General features: G+C 32.5%; 1 protein-coding gene across 4 annotated transcripts in view; it reads right to left on the bottom strand.

The window, feature by feature from the left end:
* Positions 1 to 16,662, bottom strand: part of MYO9A (myosin IXA) — a 266,957-nt gene that overhangs the window by 190,106 nt on the left and 60,189 nt on the right. For all 4 annotated transcript variants that reach the window (XM_081290716.1, XM_081290714.1, XM_081290715.1 and 1 more), the window contains exons 3-5: positions 14,146 to 14,240; positions 9,770 to 9,832; positions 1,331 to 1,430 (exon numbers count right to left, since the gene is read on the bottom strand). In XM_081290716.1, coding sequence (XP_081146842.1) covers positions 1,331 to 1,430; positions 9,770 to 9,832; positions 14,146 to 14,240 — 258 coding nt within the window. The remainder of the gene's footprint in view (positions 1 to 1,330; positions 1,431 to 9,769; positions 9,833 to 14,145; positions 14,241 to 16,662) is intronic.

The raw sequence follows: 16,662 nt of genomic DNA, 5'->3' as shown, positions 1-16,662 counted from the left end.
ACTCTGATATTCATCAACTGATGATTCCCACATCCTATGAATACTGATATTAGAAGGAAATAGAACTCTGGATTTCCTACTACTAACAACTATCAACTCATTTATGGATGATTACTACCTTGCAAAGAAGAAAATATTTAATCACCCAAATACCAAGCAAGTAATTTAAACAGAGAAGGAAAAAACCCAGAATCAGAATTGGCAATTTTTTAAAATTTTCTTAATTCTGCCTGGTAAAAATGTCTATTATTATGTCATATATAAATGGTATTTTGAATAACTTTGAAATTCTTGATATATTAATATAAAGCTAAGGAAAATTATATTAACATGTAATTTCAAGATTAAGAAATATGAGTTATACAGTACACTCTTAGGAAAAATCTAAGGTGTTACTTTCATAACACTAAATACAACCTATAATCTTTGAGTCATCATTAAAGAATTAATTAATTTTAAAAAAATCTACATATGTATTTTTTAATTACCATAAAGAAATTTTTTCCATAGACATTATATTTTGCATCAAACAAAAAATAAGGAGAGACAATCTATTAAATGGTCCCATTATAGCAATTCCATTAATACTGGTTTTAGAATTTTTGTTAATATGAGGAATAAAATTAGAGAAATCAATGTTATGAAAATTATGAGAATCACTCCTTATTTTGGAAGCTTAGGGGTAAATATTGAATTTTAAAGAAACATTTAAATTCTTTAATTCATTTGCCTTTCAAATTTTTTTCCTTTTTTGTCTCATTCTAAAAATGAGACAAGGTCTCACTATTTTGCCCAAGCTGGGCTTGAACTTGAAATCCTCCTGTCTGAGGCTGCAGGTATGTGTCACTACACACAGTTAGAGGAATTTCACACTAAATGTTTTTTTAAAAAAAAAAATTCATTAAATTGTAAAGTCAAACTCTTAAGTCAGTGTCATAACATCTTGCAAAGAGGTAGTTGCATTAAGACTGTAAAACATGCAAATCAGGTTTCAGGTAATCCCTTTATAAAGGACAATCATTACTCTGTAAAAAGTAAATTACTTTGGCAAAATCACATTTCTCATATGGAAGTACCAATAAGCAACTTATTATATTCCATCATAAAACACAGAAAGAGTACATATAACTAATTTTTAACACACAAGGGTGATGATAATTTGTATATTTGAAAATTACATCATATAAATTTTTAAATTGTATGTATGAAAATGCTAGCTAATATCCATTACCAGGTTTCGGAAAGAAAGGACTAGGAAATAAAAGCTTTCTTCAAGGATGAAAATTTAATCATGCCCTACATTTCAAAATGCTTTTCTTGAATATCTCACCTGATTGAGATAATGATATTCCTCTGGCTGTTTAAGATGAAATGCTAACCTTTCTTCTTCACTTGCTCCTGCCAGAAGGTAATAGAATACATGATAGTTCCTATTGGAAACAAAGAAAAGTAAAGCCTTATAAAATGAACATGGGATTTACAGTAATCATTTAACAGGAAAAAATGAGGAAACATTATTTAGTAAAATGAATTAGAAGGGCTTAATTTTTAATACAGATGCAATGGATTCAATATTTAAGTTTTCCTACAAAAGAGAATGATGTTTTAGGTTCAGAATGTAAAGGAGAGGAACAAAGGTAGCAAAATGTCATTCTTACAACAAATGAGAAAACTTGCAAATTTGTCAGAATTAACTTCTTCATAACTTTGTAAATTTTTTAAAAACTGCAACGATCACCACTCATGGTGGCATATGCCTGTAATCCCAGCTGCTCCATGAGGCTGAGGCAGGAGAACTGCAAGTTCAAAGCAAAAGCAAGGCACCAAGCAACTCAATGAGACCCTGTCTCTAAATAAAATACAAAATAAGGCTGAGGATGTGGCTCAGTGGTTGAGTGCCTCTGAGTCAATCCTCGGTACTCCCAGTCCCCAAAAATTGCAATTTCACCAATTCATCAGTAGTCTTGAAAACCAACAGCCTGCAATCATGGTGGCCACCAGAAGACTGGCAACCACCAGAAGGGATGTAACAGGGTTGAAGCTTATTCAAGGACTCATTCCCTAAATACCAATATTCTAACTGTCTGGTTTTCCCTCAAAGAAGCCATATTCAAGTCTCTTTTTATATGACCTGATGGAATTCACATAGTTGGGGTAAATAAGAGGTTAACCAAAAAAAAAAAAAACTTAAGGTCAAAAGTTCCAATCTATTTCTGGCAATCAAAGAGACCAAACACATGCATAAGCTGTGTACTAGACTAGGATTGTATGTACAAAGATCAGTTGAGGTACAAACTCTCAACTCTATCTAACCTTGAAGGTCTGGACAAGCAAGAAATAAAGACTAAGGTGGATTTAAAATATGCCTAGCAGGTGAGTATTGAAGGCACAACCTTCATCAGATACAGGAGAGCCTTGTGTCGAAGAGTAGAAGACTTATTTATTTCCAAACATTTAAAGAAATCTCTGTCCAATCATTACCTGACAACTAAGTGAAATAAGCACTCAATGATCACACTCAAAAAAGAATACAGATTTTACAAAGTTGGTTCAGAAAAGTCGTGAAATAATCAAACAGAAATAAAAACAATTACAAAACCTGAGAGAGGAAAAATCCATCTCCAGGGTTGCTATATTATATGATTTAAAATGTCCAATTTTCAATAAAAAATTATGACATACGCAAAGGAATAAGAAAATACAGCAAAGTAGAAAAAGGAGGAAAAAAATCATTAGTAATTGTCTCTAAGAAATCCCAGACATTACACTTATCACAAGATTTTAATCAGCTATTTTTTTCCTTTTTTATGTGTGTGTGTGTGTGGTGCTGGAGATTGAACCCAGGGCCTTGTACATGCAAAGCAAACACTCTACCAAGTGAGCTATATCCCCCAGTCCTTTTTTTCCTTTTATTGGTCCATTATAGTTGTAAATAACATTAGGTTCATTTTTACATAGTAAAACATGCATGGAATTTAATTTATTCCATTTCAGCCTCTAGTACCCACCCTGCCCACCTCCTCTATTCTGCTTCTTCTCCTCTACGAGTCTACCTCGCAATCACTTATATGTTTTTAATTAATGCTTTAGAGATATATATAAAAATGAAATTCACGGTGATATATTTATACATGTACACTGCATAATTTTGTCAAATTCCTTGTGCATTTCCTCCCCTTTCCTGTCCCTCCTTCTTCCCCTTAAATTTCTTTCTACTCCTCTGATCTTCCCTCTCTATTGATCTGATAGCCAACCCCCCCAACACACTTCTTCTTCTCCATACTTTGCTCCACCTTCAGCATATAAGAGAGAATATTCAACCCTCGATTTTCTGAGACTGGCTTATTTCACTTACCATGTTATCTAGTTCCATCCATTTATCACCAAATGCTATAAGTTCATTTTCTTTCTTTCTTTATTTATTTCTTTTACTCAGCCACCTTACTGATGGCCACTGAACTGGTTTCATAACTTGGCTATTTTGAGTTGCACTGCTATTAACACTGATGTGGCTCTATCACTAGAGTATGCTGTTAAACAACTATTTTAAATATAACCAAAGACTAAAGAAAATCCTATTTAGTGAAATAAAGTATAACAAAAATATCTCAACAAAAAGACTATTTAAAAAAATAATCAAAAAGAAATTTTTGAATTGAAAGATATAATTAAAATGAAAATTTTTGTAAAATGTTTGCTGAGTTCAATAATAGATATGAATAGGCAGAATAAATAATTGGTGAACTTGAAAGAATCATTGAACTTAAAGGAAGAAAGGTCAATCAGACTAGTCTGAAGAAGAACAAAAATGAAGAAAAATGAACAGTCTCAGATAGTCCATCATTAAAAAGAATAATATATATATAATATATAATATTATATATATATATACATGTATATATATATATGTATATATATATATATATATAACACGAGAAGCCCAATGTAAGAAAAGAAAGGGTACAGAAACAATTTTTGAAAAATAATTGGCAAAAACTACCCCTTGTGATGGAAAACAATCTGCACATCTCTTAGGGTTTGGAACTTGAATGTAACCCCCAAGACTTAGGTGTTGAAGGCTTGATTCCCAATGTAGCAATATTTACAGGTGAGGCTGTTGGGAAGTGATTGGATCAAGAGGGCTCCAACTTCACAAGTGGTTTATTCCATTAATAGCTGAATGAAAGTGGTGGAAACATAGGTGCTGGAGCAAAATTAAACGAAGTAGGTCACTGAGAGTGTGCTCTAGAAGGGAATTTCTTATCTTGCACCATCACGCACATGTCTGTGCACGCTGCGCCTGTCTTCCTTTCTTTCTCTCCCTCTTCTCTGTTCATACCAGCTTTCCTCCACCACACCCTTCTGACACTGATACTGGGTCTCTCCTCAGGTCCAAAGCAATGGAGCCAGCCAACCATGAACTGAAACCTTTGAAATCATGAGCTAAATATTATTTTTCTTCCTCTAAGTTGTTCTTTCCAGGTGTATTTGTCACAGTTGCAAAAAGATAATTCAACATCCAAGAAACTCAACAAATTCCAGGGAGGATAAACTCAAAAAATTTCACACCTATGCAAACCAAAACTATTGAAAGATAAAAAGTCAAAAAAATTTGGAAGCACCAAAGCATTATAGCTCATCAAAATATTCTAAAATAAGATTGACAGCTAGTTTGTCATAAGGAACTATGGCAAAGGGATAACACAGTCAAAGTGCTTTAAGGGGAAAAAAACCTGTCAACCACCAATTATGTATTCAGGAAATTATCCTTTAAATATCATAGAGAAATTAAAACGTTCTCAAATATACAAAAACTAAGATTCCATAGTTAGCTGTTGGGCCCTGCAAAAAATATTAAGGGGAGTTTTTCTGGCTGAATTAAAAGGGTATTTTTTAAAATATTTATTTTTTGGTTGTAGTTGGATATTTATATATGTATGTATGTATGTATCTATCTATCTATTTATTGTATATGTGGTTCTGAGGATTGAACCCAGGGCCTCACACATGGTAGGCGAACACTCTAAGCTGAGCCACAACTCCAGCCCCTTAAAAGGGTATTAAGGAAGATTTAACTAAACATAAAGAAATAATAAAAACACTGGTAAAAGTAACTACATAGGTAAATTTAAAAGAAAGCATACATTTTTGTTTGTAATGCTTTTCTAATAAACTTAAACCGCACTGAGCAATAATTATGAAATCTGTGTTAATGAATGTACCATTGTAAATATGTAATCTGCATGAAAATAACAGCACAAAATGGGAAAGAACAGATCAACAGAAATACAATTTTTTGTACACTATCAAAATTTAGTTGTTATTAATCCAAACACAACTGTTACAAATTCAGATATTAACTATAATCCCCAGGGAAACCACTAAAAATTTACTGAAAATAATGAAATAAATACCAACAGAAATAAAATGGTACCATGAAAAATATTTACTTAACACAATACCAGTACTAGGAAAATAGATGAAGAAAAATATCATAACACATACAGAAAACAAAGAGCATAAGAATATCCTACTGTAACAGTAATTACATGAAATAGAAGTGGACTATACATTCTGTCCAAAAGCAGATAACTGGCAAAGGATTAAAAACAAAAATCAAACTACATGCTACCTATAGGATACACTCTTGAGATTCAAAGACAAATAAGTTGAAAATATATAAAAAATATAAATTTCCAAACTTTCTATATATAACATGCAAAGAGTAACCAAAAGAAAGCTGGAGTATCTACACTAATATTGGATGAAATAAGACTTTTAAACAAAATTTGTTCCTAGACACGTAAGATAAATCCATCAAGATACAATAATTCTAAATATAAATGCATCTTAAGCTGAGCCCAAAAATATATAAGGCAAAAAGTGGAAAGAACCAAAGGAAGAAATAGACAACTCAACAATGATGAGAGGCTTTAATACTCCAATTTCAATAATGGATGAATAACCAGACAAAAGATCAATAGGAAAAAAGACTGAAAAATACTACCTAACAATCATCTATAGAACACTTTCCAACAGAAGGATATACATTTTCTTGAGTTCACATGAAACATTCTCCAGGATAAACCATATGTCAGACCATAAAATAAGTCTCAATTAAGGAAACTGAAATCATACAATACCCACTTCAACCACTTCACAATAAAATTAGAAATCAAAAGCAGAAATCTCTAAAATTCACAAATATGTGGAAATGAAATAACACTCTCATAAATAACCAATGGATTCAAGAAGAAATCACAAAGGAAATACTTTCAGATCCACAAAAATATTAATACCCCTTAGTATCTATCAAGGATTAGTTCTAAGACACCCCTTCACCTCCAGATACCAAAATCTGAAGATGTTCAAGTCCATTATATAATAAAATAGCATACAATTTGCATATAAAACATGTACATCTTCCAATATGCTTTAAATCATCCCTCAGCATAATACCTAATACAATGTAAGAAAAATAGTTGCATTACTATAATATTTAAATAATGAAAAAAACTGCACATTTTCAGTACAGATGCAAATTTTTCCCAAATATTTTCAAACTGAGATTGATTAATCCATAGATGTAGAACACATGGATAGAGAGAGCCAACTACATGCCAAAACAAGGGAAATAGCTGAAGCAATGTGTTAATGGTTTGTATGTGAGGTGTCCCCTAAAAGCTCATGTGTGAGGCGATGAAAGAGGTTTAGAAGAGAAATGATTGGGTTATGAGAGTCTTAACCCAATCCATGAAATAATCCCCTAATGAGATTAACTGAGTGGTAACTGTAGGTGTGTAGGGTGTGACTGGAGGAGGTGGGTCTCTAGGAGTGTGCCTTTGAGTTAAGTATTTTGTATCTGGGGAGGGGAGTTTCTATCCCTCTCTCTCCTGATCATCATGTGAGCTGCTTCCCTCTGCCACACTCTTCTGCCATGATGTTTAACCTCTCCTTGAGCCCCAAGGAATGGAGCCAGCTGCCTATGGACTAAGTCCTCTGAAACCCTAAGCCCCCAAATAAATTTCTGCTTCTCTACAGTTGTTCTGGTTGGATCTTTTAGTCAAGACTAAAGGAGTGAAAAAGCTGACTAAAACAGTGATTTATACCTGTAAACCTGTATTAAAAGAAAAATATGGGGCTGAGACTGTGTCTCAGCGGTAGAGCACTCGCCTAGCACTTGCAAGGTGTTGGGTTCGATCCTCAGCACCACATAAAGATAAAAACAAATAAAAATAAAGGTATTGTGTCCAACTCCAACTAAAAAAAAATATTTAAAAAAATAAAAATCTCAAATCTATACCTAACTATCTACCTTAAGAAACTAGGAAAAAAGCAACATTCTAAACCAAATGCAAGCAGAAGAGATAAAATAATAAGCATCAGAGCACAAATAAATAAAACAGGAAAATAGAGGACATCAATGAGACAAAAAAAATAGGTTTCTTGCAAAGATCCATAAAATGAAAAACTTTAAAATGATATGAGAGCAAGAGAAACAGGAAGAAAGATAAGGCTGGCAGGTAGAGATTCAAATTTAGAAACAAAAGATTGTAAGAGATACTATAAACAAAATTTGTTTAACAAGTTGATAACCTAGATAAAATGGACAAATTTCTAGAAAGATGCAAACTACTAAATCTGACTAAAGAAGAAATAGTCTGAATATATCCATAACAACCAAATTGTTTGAATTAGAAATCAAAACTTTACATAAATGAAAGCCCAGAACCAGATGACTTTGTTGGTGAATTCTACCAAACATTTAAAGAACCCAATTCTTCACAAGCCTTTCCAAAATATTATAAAAGGGTACAGTTTCCATTTTATTCTATGAACCAGTGTACTACTACCCTAATATCAAAATAGAAAAAGACATCACAAAAAAAAAAAAAAAAACTTAGAGCAATAGACAGAAAAATCCACAGCAAAATAATAGCAAGCCAAAATATAACAACATATCATAAGGCTTGTATGTGCATGTAACTGCAAATCAAATCCATCAAGGTGTCAGAGAATCAGTTTGTAAATCTGGATCTTTACCTCCCATTCATTTCTAAAACCAGGAAAGCAGGCTGATATCCCCACCATTCCACTAAAATGTATATTCCTATAATCTGAGCAACTTGGGAGGCTGAGGCAGGAGGATCACAGTTTGAGGCCAGCCTCAACAACCTTTCTCAAAAAGGATGAGATATAGCTCAATGATTAAGCTCCCCAGTAAAAAAAAAAAAAAAAAAAAAAAGTGGGGGGGGGATGGTCTGGGGATGTGCTCATACCTTGGGTTCAATCCTTAATACAGGGGAGTACTAATTAATTGATATCAACCAAGTTCTAACTAAACTTGGAATGGAGCCATTTGTTTGATTTGATCATAGTGAACAACAGTTAGATAATGTTTAGTCCATAAATAAATGCCTCTCACTTTATACTCTTTTTAGCTGGAAGGGGCCTTAGGGATCATTATTTTATTCATTCAACAGATATTTCAGTGCCTACTATATGCTAGACAATGTGTTAACTGAGCATGACAGAATGAACAAAAGGTATTACTCACCCTCATGGAACTAATCAGAAAAATTTACTAATAACCTCCTAATAGCAGCACCTGCTAAGCCCCATAAGCCTTTATGAAGCTACTCTCTTCCTAAAACTTCCTCCTTTTTTCCACTGCTTGGTGCTAGGGCCTGGTATATGCTAAGCATATGCTCTTACCACTAAGCTATTCTTCCAGTCCTCTCCCTTTGTTTTGAAACACCTCTAATTCCAATATCCTCTATTTCTGCTAGCCACAAAATAAATACAAAATAATTGAAAAGCCAGACTTCTTATCCTAATCCTGCCTGTAATTCATTAAGACAATGTTACCATTAATTACTGAACTTTTATTATATACGAGGACCACTCAATAAGCATTTTTCAAATTTCAATTAATCCTCTAAACAACTCTAGAATAGTTTTCCATGTATAAAATGGGAATAAATGCCTAAGAGTAAAGTGAGATGCCTGAGTCAAAGATTTTTAATGTGTGTCTATTTAACTTCAAACTTTAGATCTTAACTTTATTTTGTCTCACTATATCATGAAGCAAAGCATTTCTCTCTTTCATACTTGGTTTCTTCATATGAATGATAACACATACATCATGTCTAAAGTCCCATATTCCTCAAATATTGTAACTGAATTAAGTGCTCTATTGAGAATCTTTTTTCAAATTAGAAAAACAACAATTAGAAACAAAGAAAAGGTTTTATCACCTAAGAAATGGTTTTCCTATTCTGATGGTTTGCCAAAAATTTAGAAAAAGCAATAATTCTACATACCAATAAAATCACCTAATAGGGACTGGAATTATAGCTCAATGGTAAAGTGCTTGCCTAGCACATGTGAGACACTTGGGTTCAATCCTCAGAACCACATAAAAATAAATAAATAAAATAAAGGTATTGTGTCCCTCTACAATTAAAATATATTTTAAAACAAATCACCTAACAACCTCTGAAAATCCACAGAATTCTGTTCACGAAAAAAATACATGTAAAACTACACATGGTGTTAAGTGAATTCAAGGGTCTTCTTTTCTTTTTTTTTTTTTTTTTTTGTGGTGCTGGGGTGCGAACCAAGGTCTTGTGCATGCAAGGCAAGCACTCTACCAACTGAGCTATATCCCTAGCCCTGAATTCAAGGTCTTAATATACAAAGTAACTAAAAGTCAATCTGTACACTATTAATGCTAACTTGATAAAATTATACAAATAAAAATACATACCGTTCATTATGCTCTTGATAAACAAGCCTGGACTTCTCCAGTAGATATTTTTCAACATAGGCACTAGAAGAAAAGTAAATTCATAAAAGTAATAAATAAAAAGCAGATACATATTTATTTATAATGATACGAAAGTACAAAGAATATGCTCCAGATCATCTTAGTACATTTACCATTATAATTGTTAAGGATGCTGTATTATCCAATGTTAAGTCCACAAACTAATGAGTCTTAATACAGCCAAGAAAATGAGATGGGTAGAAAGATTACATCAAAAAGAGTTAACATACTACAAGCTATAGAACGGACTTTAACCTGGGGGGAAAAAAAATGAGGAACTGAACCATCAATTTTATTTCTCATATTTTATTCTTTGCCCAGGCTGTACCTTCAAGTTCAATACCTCTCATCCAAACAGGAGCAACTGCATAACACTTTAATTTTCTAGAAAAGGGTTTCTATAATTCTCTAGAAAAGGGTTTCTAAAATTTTTAGATTTTTAAATTTTACACTATTCTATCCAAATTACTCTGGGTTAAATTTGACTTGTGAGCTGTGTTTAACGCAATTCCTCCCCATCACATTCTCTCTACTTAGTTATAAATACAGGTTATTTTCTCAGGCATATCATTCACTCCCCACTACACTGCTCAACATTCTTCCTTCCACTTGTAATTCCTTAATCTATTTCCATTCTCATTTTAGTGAATATCATTCCTTTATTAATATGGAGCTCAAATATGGCTTCTTTTCAAGCCTACTACTACTACCACCACCAATTAAATTATCACTCTTTTCAAAGTATCATAATAACTACTATGCAACAGTCTACTGCAACAGACTCTTAATCTGTCTAAAAAGTAAGAAAAGGTATTAATATGAACTAGTATGTAAAACTATCACAACCATCCTTCATAGCAAATATTACATCCCTTATTTTACAAATGTAGAAATTGATGCTCAAAGATATTAAGTCCATATACTAGTAAACTGAACAACTATGACATAAACCCAGGTCTGCTTTAACTGCAAAAGCTCTCTCTTCCAACTAACCCAACAAACTACTTCATGGAGTAATACCTTTTTTCTTCCCTCAATCCACAGGTGATACTGGTACAAGTGTTATTCATCTACAACATAAGATCTAGTTATGTTACTCTTTTACTTTCACTTGCTCAACATAATGAAGCACATAGAGGTAAACTGATATTATGTCTGTGATTTTTTAAAAAATCAGCATAGCAAAAGAAGAAAGGGGGGTTGTGGTTGTGGCTTAGTGTTAGAGCTCTTACCTAGAATGTGTGAGACAATGAGTTTGATCCTCAGCACCACATAAAAAATATACAAATAAAATAAAGGTATTGTGTCCATCTACAACTAAAAATATATTTTAAAAAAAGAAGAAAGGGCTAGATAAAGCAAATATGACAAATTTTAATCATTGTTGAATCTTACCAGGAGTTCCTTGTACTATTTAATTTCTGTAAGATTGTTTTGTATAAAATTCTTTAATCTGTTTCACAATGTCAAGAAAATATTTACAAACATCTGAGTTTTATTCACAAAACTGGACATCAACTGACCACTATGACCATGTTCTATAACCATGTATCTTACTTCCTCAAATATACCATGTTGTCATGATTCCACTCATTTACTAATTATCATTTCAACTAATAATGTAATATCCCAGTCCTTCTTGGAAAATTTTCAAAGGAAATCACCTTTTTAAATATTTTTTAGTTGTAGATGAACACAATAACTTTATTTTGTTTATTTATTTTTTATGTGGTGCTGAGGATCAAACGCAGTGCCTCACATGTATGAAGCAAGTACTCTACCACTAAGCCACAACCCCAGCCCCTGGAAATCACCTTTTTATGTGAAACCTCCAGACACGTATTTCAATCATTGCATTGATCTCATTTACTGTAATTAACTTATATAAATATCTGTCATCTCAAACAGACAATGAGACCTTTAAAAACAGAAAACTTGTTTACATCTTTTTATATTCTCCTTACTTATAACATTGTCTGGTTCTCAAAATGTATTCTATAAACCTTGCTCAGTAAATAAAATAAGGAAAGCGTAAAAACTGCTTAATATATATTTCTTGGCTTATCAACAAAGAAGATTATTATTGATCATAACGTAACAAAAAGGTTAATCTTTAAGATATTAACACATAACAGCCTGAATTTCCTTCAAAAGATGGGAAAATGTCTGCTATTCCTGAATCACAAAACTGTTTTTGAGAATTTAATAATATTTCATAAGTTATAAAGCACTATGACTTCACCTATTATCAATCTATGCTACAACACAATCAGTAATACTAAGAAAAGTCTGATGACTTGACTGTATCCCACTTTTATGAATAAAAGTACCAAAGGTATCTAATTAGCCTTCAGAATCAGAAAAATAGATGAGCTAACAATCTTACCATAGAAAAAGGACTTATCTCTTGTTTTTGTTTTTGCTTTTCTTAAACTGGTTTTGGTTTTGGTTTTCTACAGGTGGTAGAGGGAAACACATAGTAGTTGGGGTCGATACTTTTTTATTTAAATACAGAAATAATAAAATTTTAAAACAAGTAAAATAGCATGAAAAAGAAAAGTACTGATAAATTGCACTTATTAATATGGATTCAAGTATCACAATGAAAACTAACAAACAGATCCAGGTGTGGTGAAACATGCCTATAATCTCAGCAACTCACAAATCACAAATTTGGGGTCAACCTTAGCAACTTATCAAGACCCTGTCTCAAAATGAAAAATTAAATAAATATATAAGCAAACAAAAGGACTGGGGATGTAGCTCAGTGGTAAAACACCCTTATATTCAATCCTCAGTACCAAAAAAATAAATTAAAAAAAAAAAAAGAAAAACCTAGCCAATAGAACACAACAACCAATTTGGCTGGGGGGGGGGGGCAGTATTTACCAAGTGGAATTCCTTTCCCAGAAATGAAACACAGTTAAATACTGGGGGGAAATGACAATATTAATAAATCTCAGGATAAAGACATGATTAATCTCCATAAATACCAAAAAGGCTTCTGATAAAATTTAATACCTATTACTGACAAAAGCACTAAAGAAAATTAAAATCAAGGCTTAATTGGTTAACATAATTAAAGGTCCTAAAGCCAGTATTTTACTTTTGGAGAAAAGGTAAAAAAAACAGTCAAGTAAAGTACAGAAACAATATTATTATGGTATTTGTTATAGTTTGGATATTAAATGTCCCTCAAAGGTCCACATGCTAAAGACTTGGTTGCCAGTCTGTGACAATGGGAAGTGGCAGAACCTTTAGAAGACAAGACCTAGGGAAGCAAATTAAGGTATTGCAAACATGCTCTGAAAGGGGCAATGGGGACTCTGGGCCCTTTCTCATGGAGACAGTAAAAAGATTAGTAGTTGCCAAAGGTTACCAGGTAGGAGGTGGAACTATTCTGTTTTACCCTGTAATGGTGAGTACATATCTTCTATACATTTGTCAAAAACCATGGAATGTACAATACACACAGTGAACCTAAGAGCAAATTATTAACTTTAGAATTAATAAGAATATGTCAACAACATTGGCCCAGCAATTGTAACAAATGCACCCCTAATGTAAGATATTTATACTAGGGATTATGAGGTTATAGAACATAGTATGAAGGAATATAAGGGGATTCTCTGTACTTTCCACTTGCTATTGACCTAACACTGCTCTAAAAAATAGTCTATTAGTTTTTTAAAGCTGGCACAAAAGACTCTGTTCTTAAGACTATATAAGAATTATTAGTAAACAAAATTCAATCTCTTGATTTTAAGAACACTAATATCAGCATGTACAAAAGTGTAATTATTTTAGTATAATTAGGGAGTCAAGTTTTATATCCAACTTACTTGAAAACCATTCCAAAAACTAAATGTATATAAAACAGAGAAAAGTAAATGCAACAAATTGTTAATAATAAGTATAAGTTAAGAGTGTATGAGTGTTACATATTCTTACAACCTGAGGTTTAAACTTTTCCAAAAGAAAAGAAAAATGAGAGGAAAAAGTTTTAGGCCAGCATGTTGCACACACCTATCATCACAGACACTTGGGTAGCTGAGGCAGGAGGACTGTGAGTTCAAGGCCAGTCTAGCAAAGTCAGTGAGACCTGGTCTCAAGATAAAATTAAAAAGGCTAGAGATGTTATTTCATGGATAGAATGGTTGCCTAACATACTTAAGTCTATTCAACCGAGTACTGTACTTCCCGCCAAAAAAAAATGTGGGTTGTTTTTCTTTCTTAATACCATACACCAATGTCACAATTTATAGCTCATAAAGGAGTAATAACAAAAATAAAAAATTTCCCAAAGCAGTACTTACCCAAGTACAGTGCCTGTTTCCTGGTAATTAACTTGAATAAACTTGCCAAAACGACTTGAATTATTGTTATGAGCAGTCTTTGCATTTCCAAAAGCCTGTCAAAATAAACCATTCTCATTACTTTCAATTAAAAACAATTTTTTTAAACAATGTGTAGGTCAGTTCAAAGACATAAAAGAGATAACTGAAAGTCAATTCATTTTATATGTTCCAATTAATATTCACAGATCAGATAAAATAAAAGAAATTAATAAATGAAAGATCAAGAAGATTTTGTCAGTAAAATAATTCTTAATTTTAAAAACCTAATGCTCAGTAAAGTTCAAATTTTGTTTTCACATTTCAGAGCCAGCAAAATATCTTAATATATTTATAATTTCTGAAAATCCAGTTAAGATGAAATAACAAGGGGCTAGTAAAAAATAACTTCATTAAAACAATTACAAATTTTGAAATATATAAGTGAAATTTCATTAAAATGTTACTTTTATATACATTTAAAATAAAACTACAGCATTCATAACAAAAGAATAAAAACTATAAACTCCCTAAATGGCTACCCAAGTACACACCATGCAATGGAATAATGCCTAGTAATAAACATGAACTGATGATACAATGACCAGTTAGAAATATTAAACATTATCAGAAGAAACCAGACATAAGAATACATACTATATAATCCATCTATGTGAAATTCTAGAAAAGGCAAAACAATAGTTACAGGTAACAGATCAGAGTATATATGGGAATTGGGGTGGAATTGGGAAATGTCTACAAAGGAGCCCAAGAGGTGATTAAGATATTCTAGAATTTATTCATATAGTGGTGGTTACTTGAGTATAATATATTCTCAAAACTATAAATTTTTTCATTTGTTTTAATTATTTACACATGACAGTACAATGATCCTGACATATCATACATTTGAATCAGATGGGGTATAATTTCTTATTTTTTCTGAGTGCGCAGGTTGCAGAATCACATTGGTCATACAGTCACATATATACATACAGCAATAATAATGTCTATTTTATTCTGCTGTCCTTCCTATCCCCACTTCCCCATAAATTTTAACCATGTATAGGTTTTGCTAAGTTTTAGCTCAATAAAAAATTATTAAAACAAGCTGGAGATATAGCTCAGTGGTAGAGTACTTGCCTAAGTATAAGGCAGCAAAGCTTGGGGTCCAATCCTAAGCACCGGAAGGAAAAAAAAAAGGGCACTGCCCTAAAGTAATCCATTCAAAATATATGTAGAAAAACAAAACTAGAAAAGACATGGAGTTAAAGACAATTTATTGCAGATTTTTTTTCCTGTTCTAATAATCTCATTAGAATGACCTACCCTGTAACTTCAAAACCTAAAGTAGCCATTTGCTGAACACCGCCTAGATGCAAAAATCATGTATGTGTTGAACTATAACAGTATAGAGTATACAAACATGGATACACACACACACAAAGAGAAGGTGAGGAGGTAATATCAACTGGTTCCTTAATAACTACTACATTTCTACTACATTCCCAGTGTGGTCAAGATCAGAAGCATAACAAGGTTGGTTCAACATACAGAAATCAATAAATGTAATTAATCACTTCCATAAGCTTCCTTCACAAGAAAAGTAAAGCAGGAGGCATCACAATACCAGACCTTAAATTATACTATGGAGCTATAGTAAGAAAAACAGTGATATTGGCACTAAAACAGAAACAAAGACTAATGGAACAGAATAGAAGACACAGAGACAAATCTACATGAATACAGTTGTCTCATACTAGACAAAGGTGCCATAAACATACATTAGAGAAAAGATAGCCTCTTTAACAAATGGTACTTATAAAACTGAAAATCCATACGTAAGCAGAATAAAATTGAAGAAACTCAACTCAAAGTGAATCAAGGACCCAGGCATTAAACAAGAGACCCTGTGCCTACTAAAGAAACTGTAGGCCCAACTCTCCATCGTGTCAGTTTAGGAACCGACTTCTTCAACCAGACTCCTAAAATGCAAGAAGTAAAATCAAGAATCAATAAATGGGGGCTGAGACTGTAGCTGAGTGGTAAAGTGCTTGCCTCGTACGTGAAAGGCCCTAGGTTCGATCCCCAGCACCACATAAAAATATTGTGTGTTCATCTACAACTAAAAAAATATTTTTAAAAAAGAATCAATAAATGGCATATCAAACTAAAAAGCTTCTTCACAACAAAGGAAGCAATCAAGAAAATCAAGAGAGAGCCTACAGAATGGGAGAAAATCACCTGAAAATCAACCTCAAGAGCATTAATATCCAAGATATTCAAATAACTCAAAATACTTAACACCAAAAAAACAAATAACCTAGTCAATAAATGGGCAAAGGAACTGAACAGTCACTTAAAAGAAGAAAAAATAAGAGTGGTCAACAAATATATGAAAAAATGTTCAACATCTCTAGCAACCAGTGAAATGCAAATTAAAACTACATTAAGACTCCATCTCACTCCAGTCAGAATAGCAATTATCAAGAATACAAG

This window comes from Spermophilus citellus, assembly GCF_964194105.1.
Source record: "Spermophilus citellus genome assembly, chromosome: 4".
NCBI lineage: Eukaryota > Metazoa > Chordata > Mammalia > Rodentia > Sciuridae > Spermophilus > Spermophilus citellus.
The sequence above is the reverse complement of the archived record's forward strand: the minus strand, read 5'-3'. Positions and strand labels throughout refer to the sequence as shown.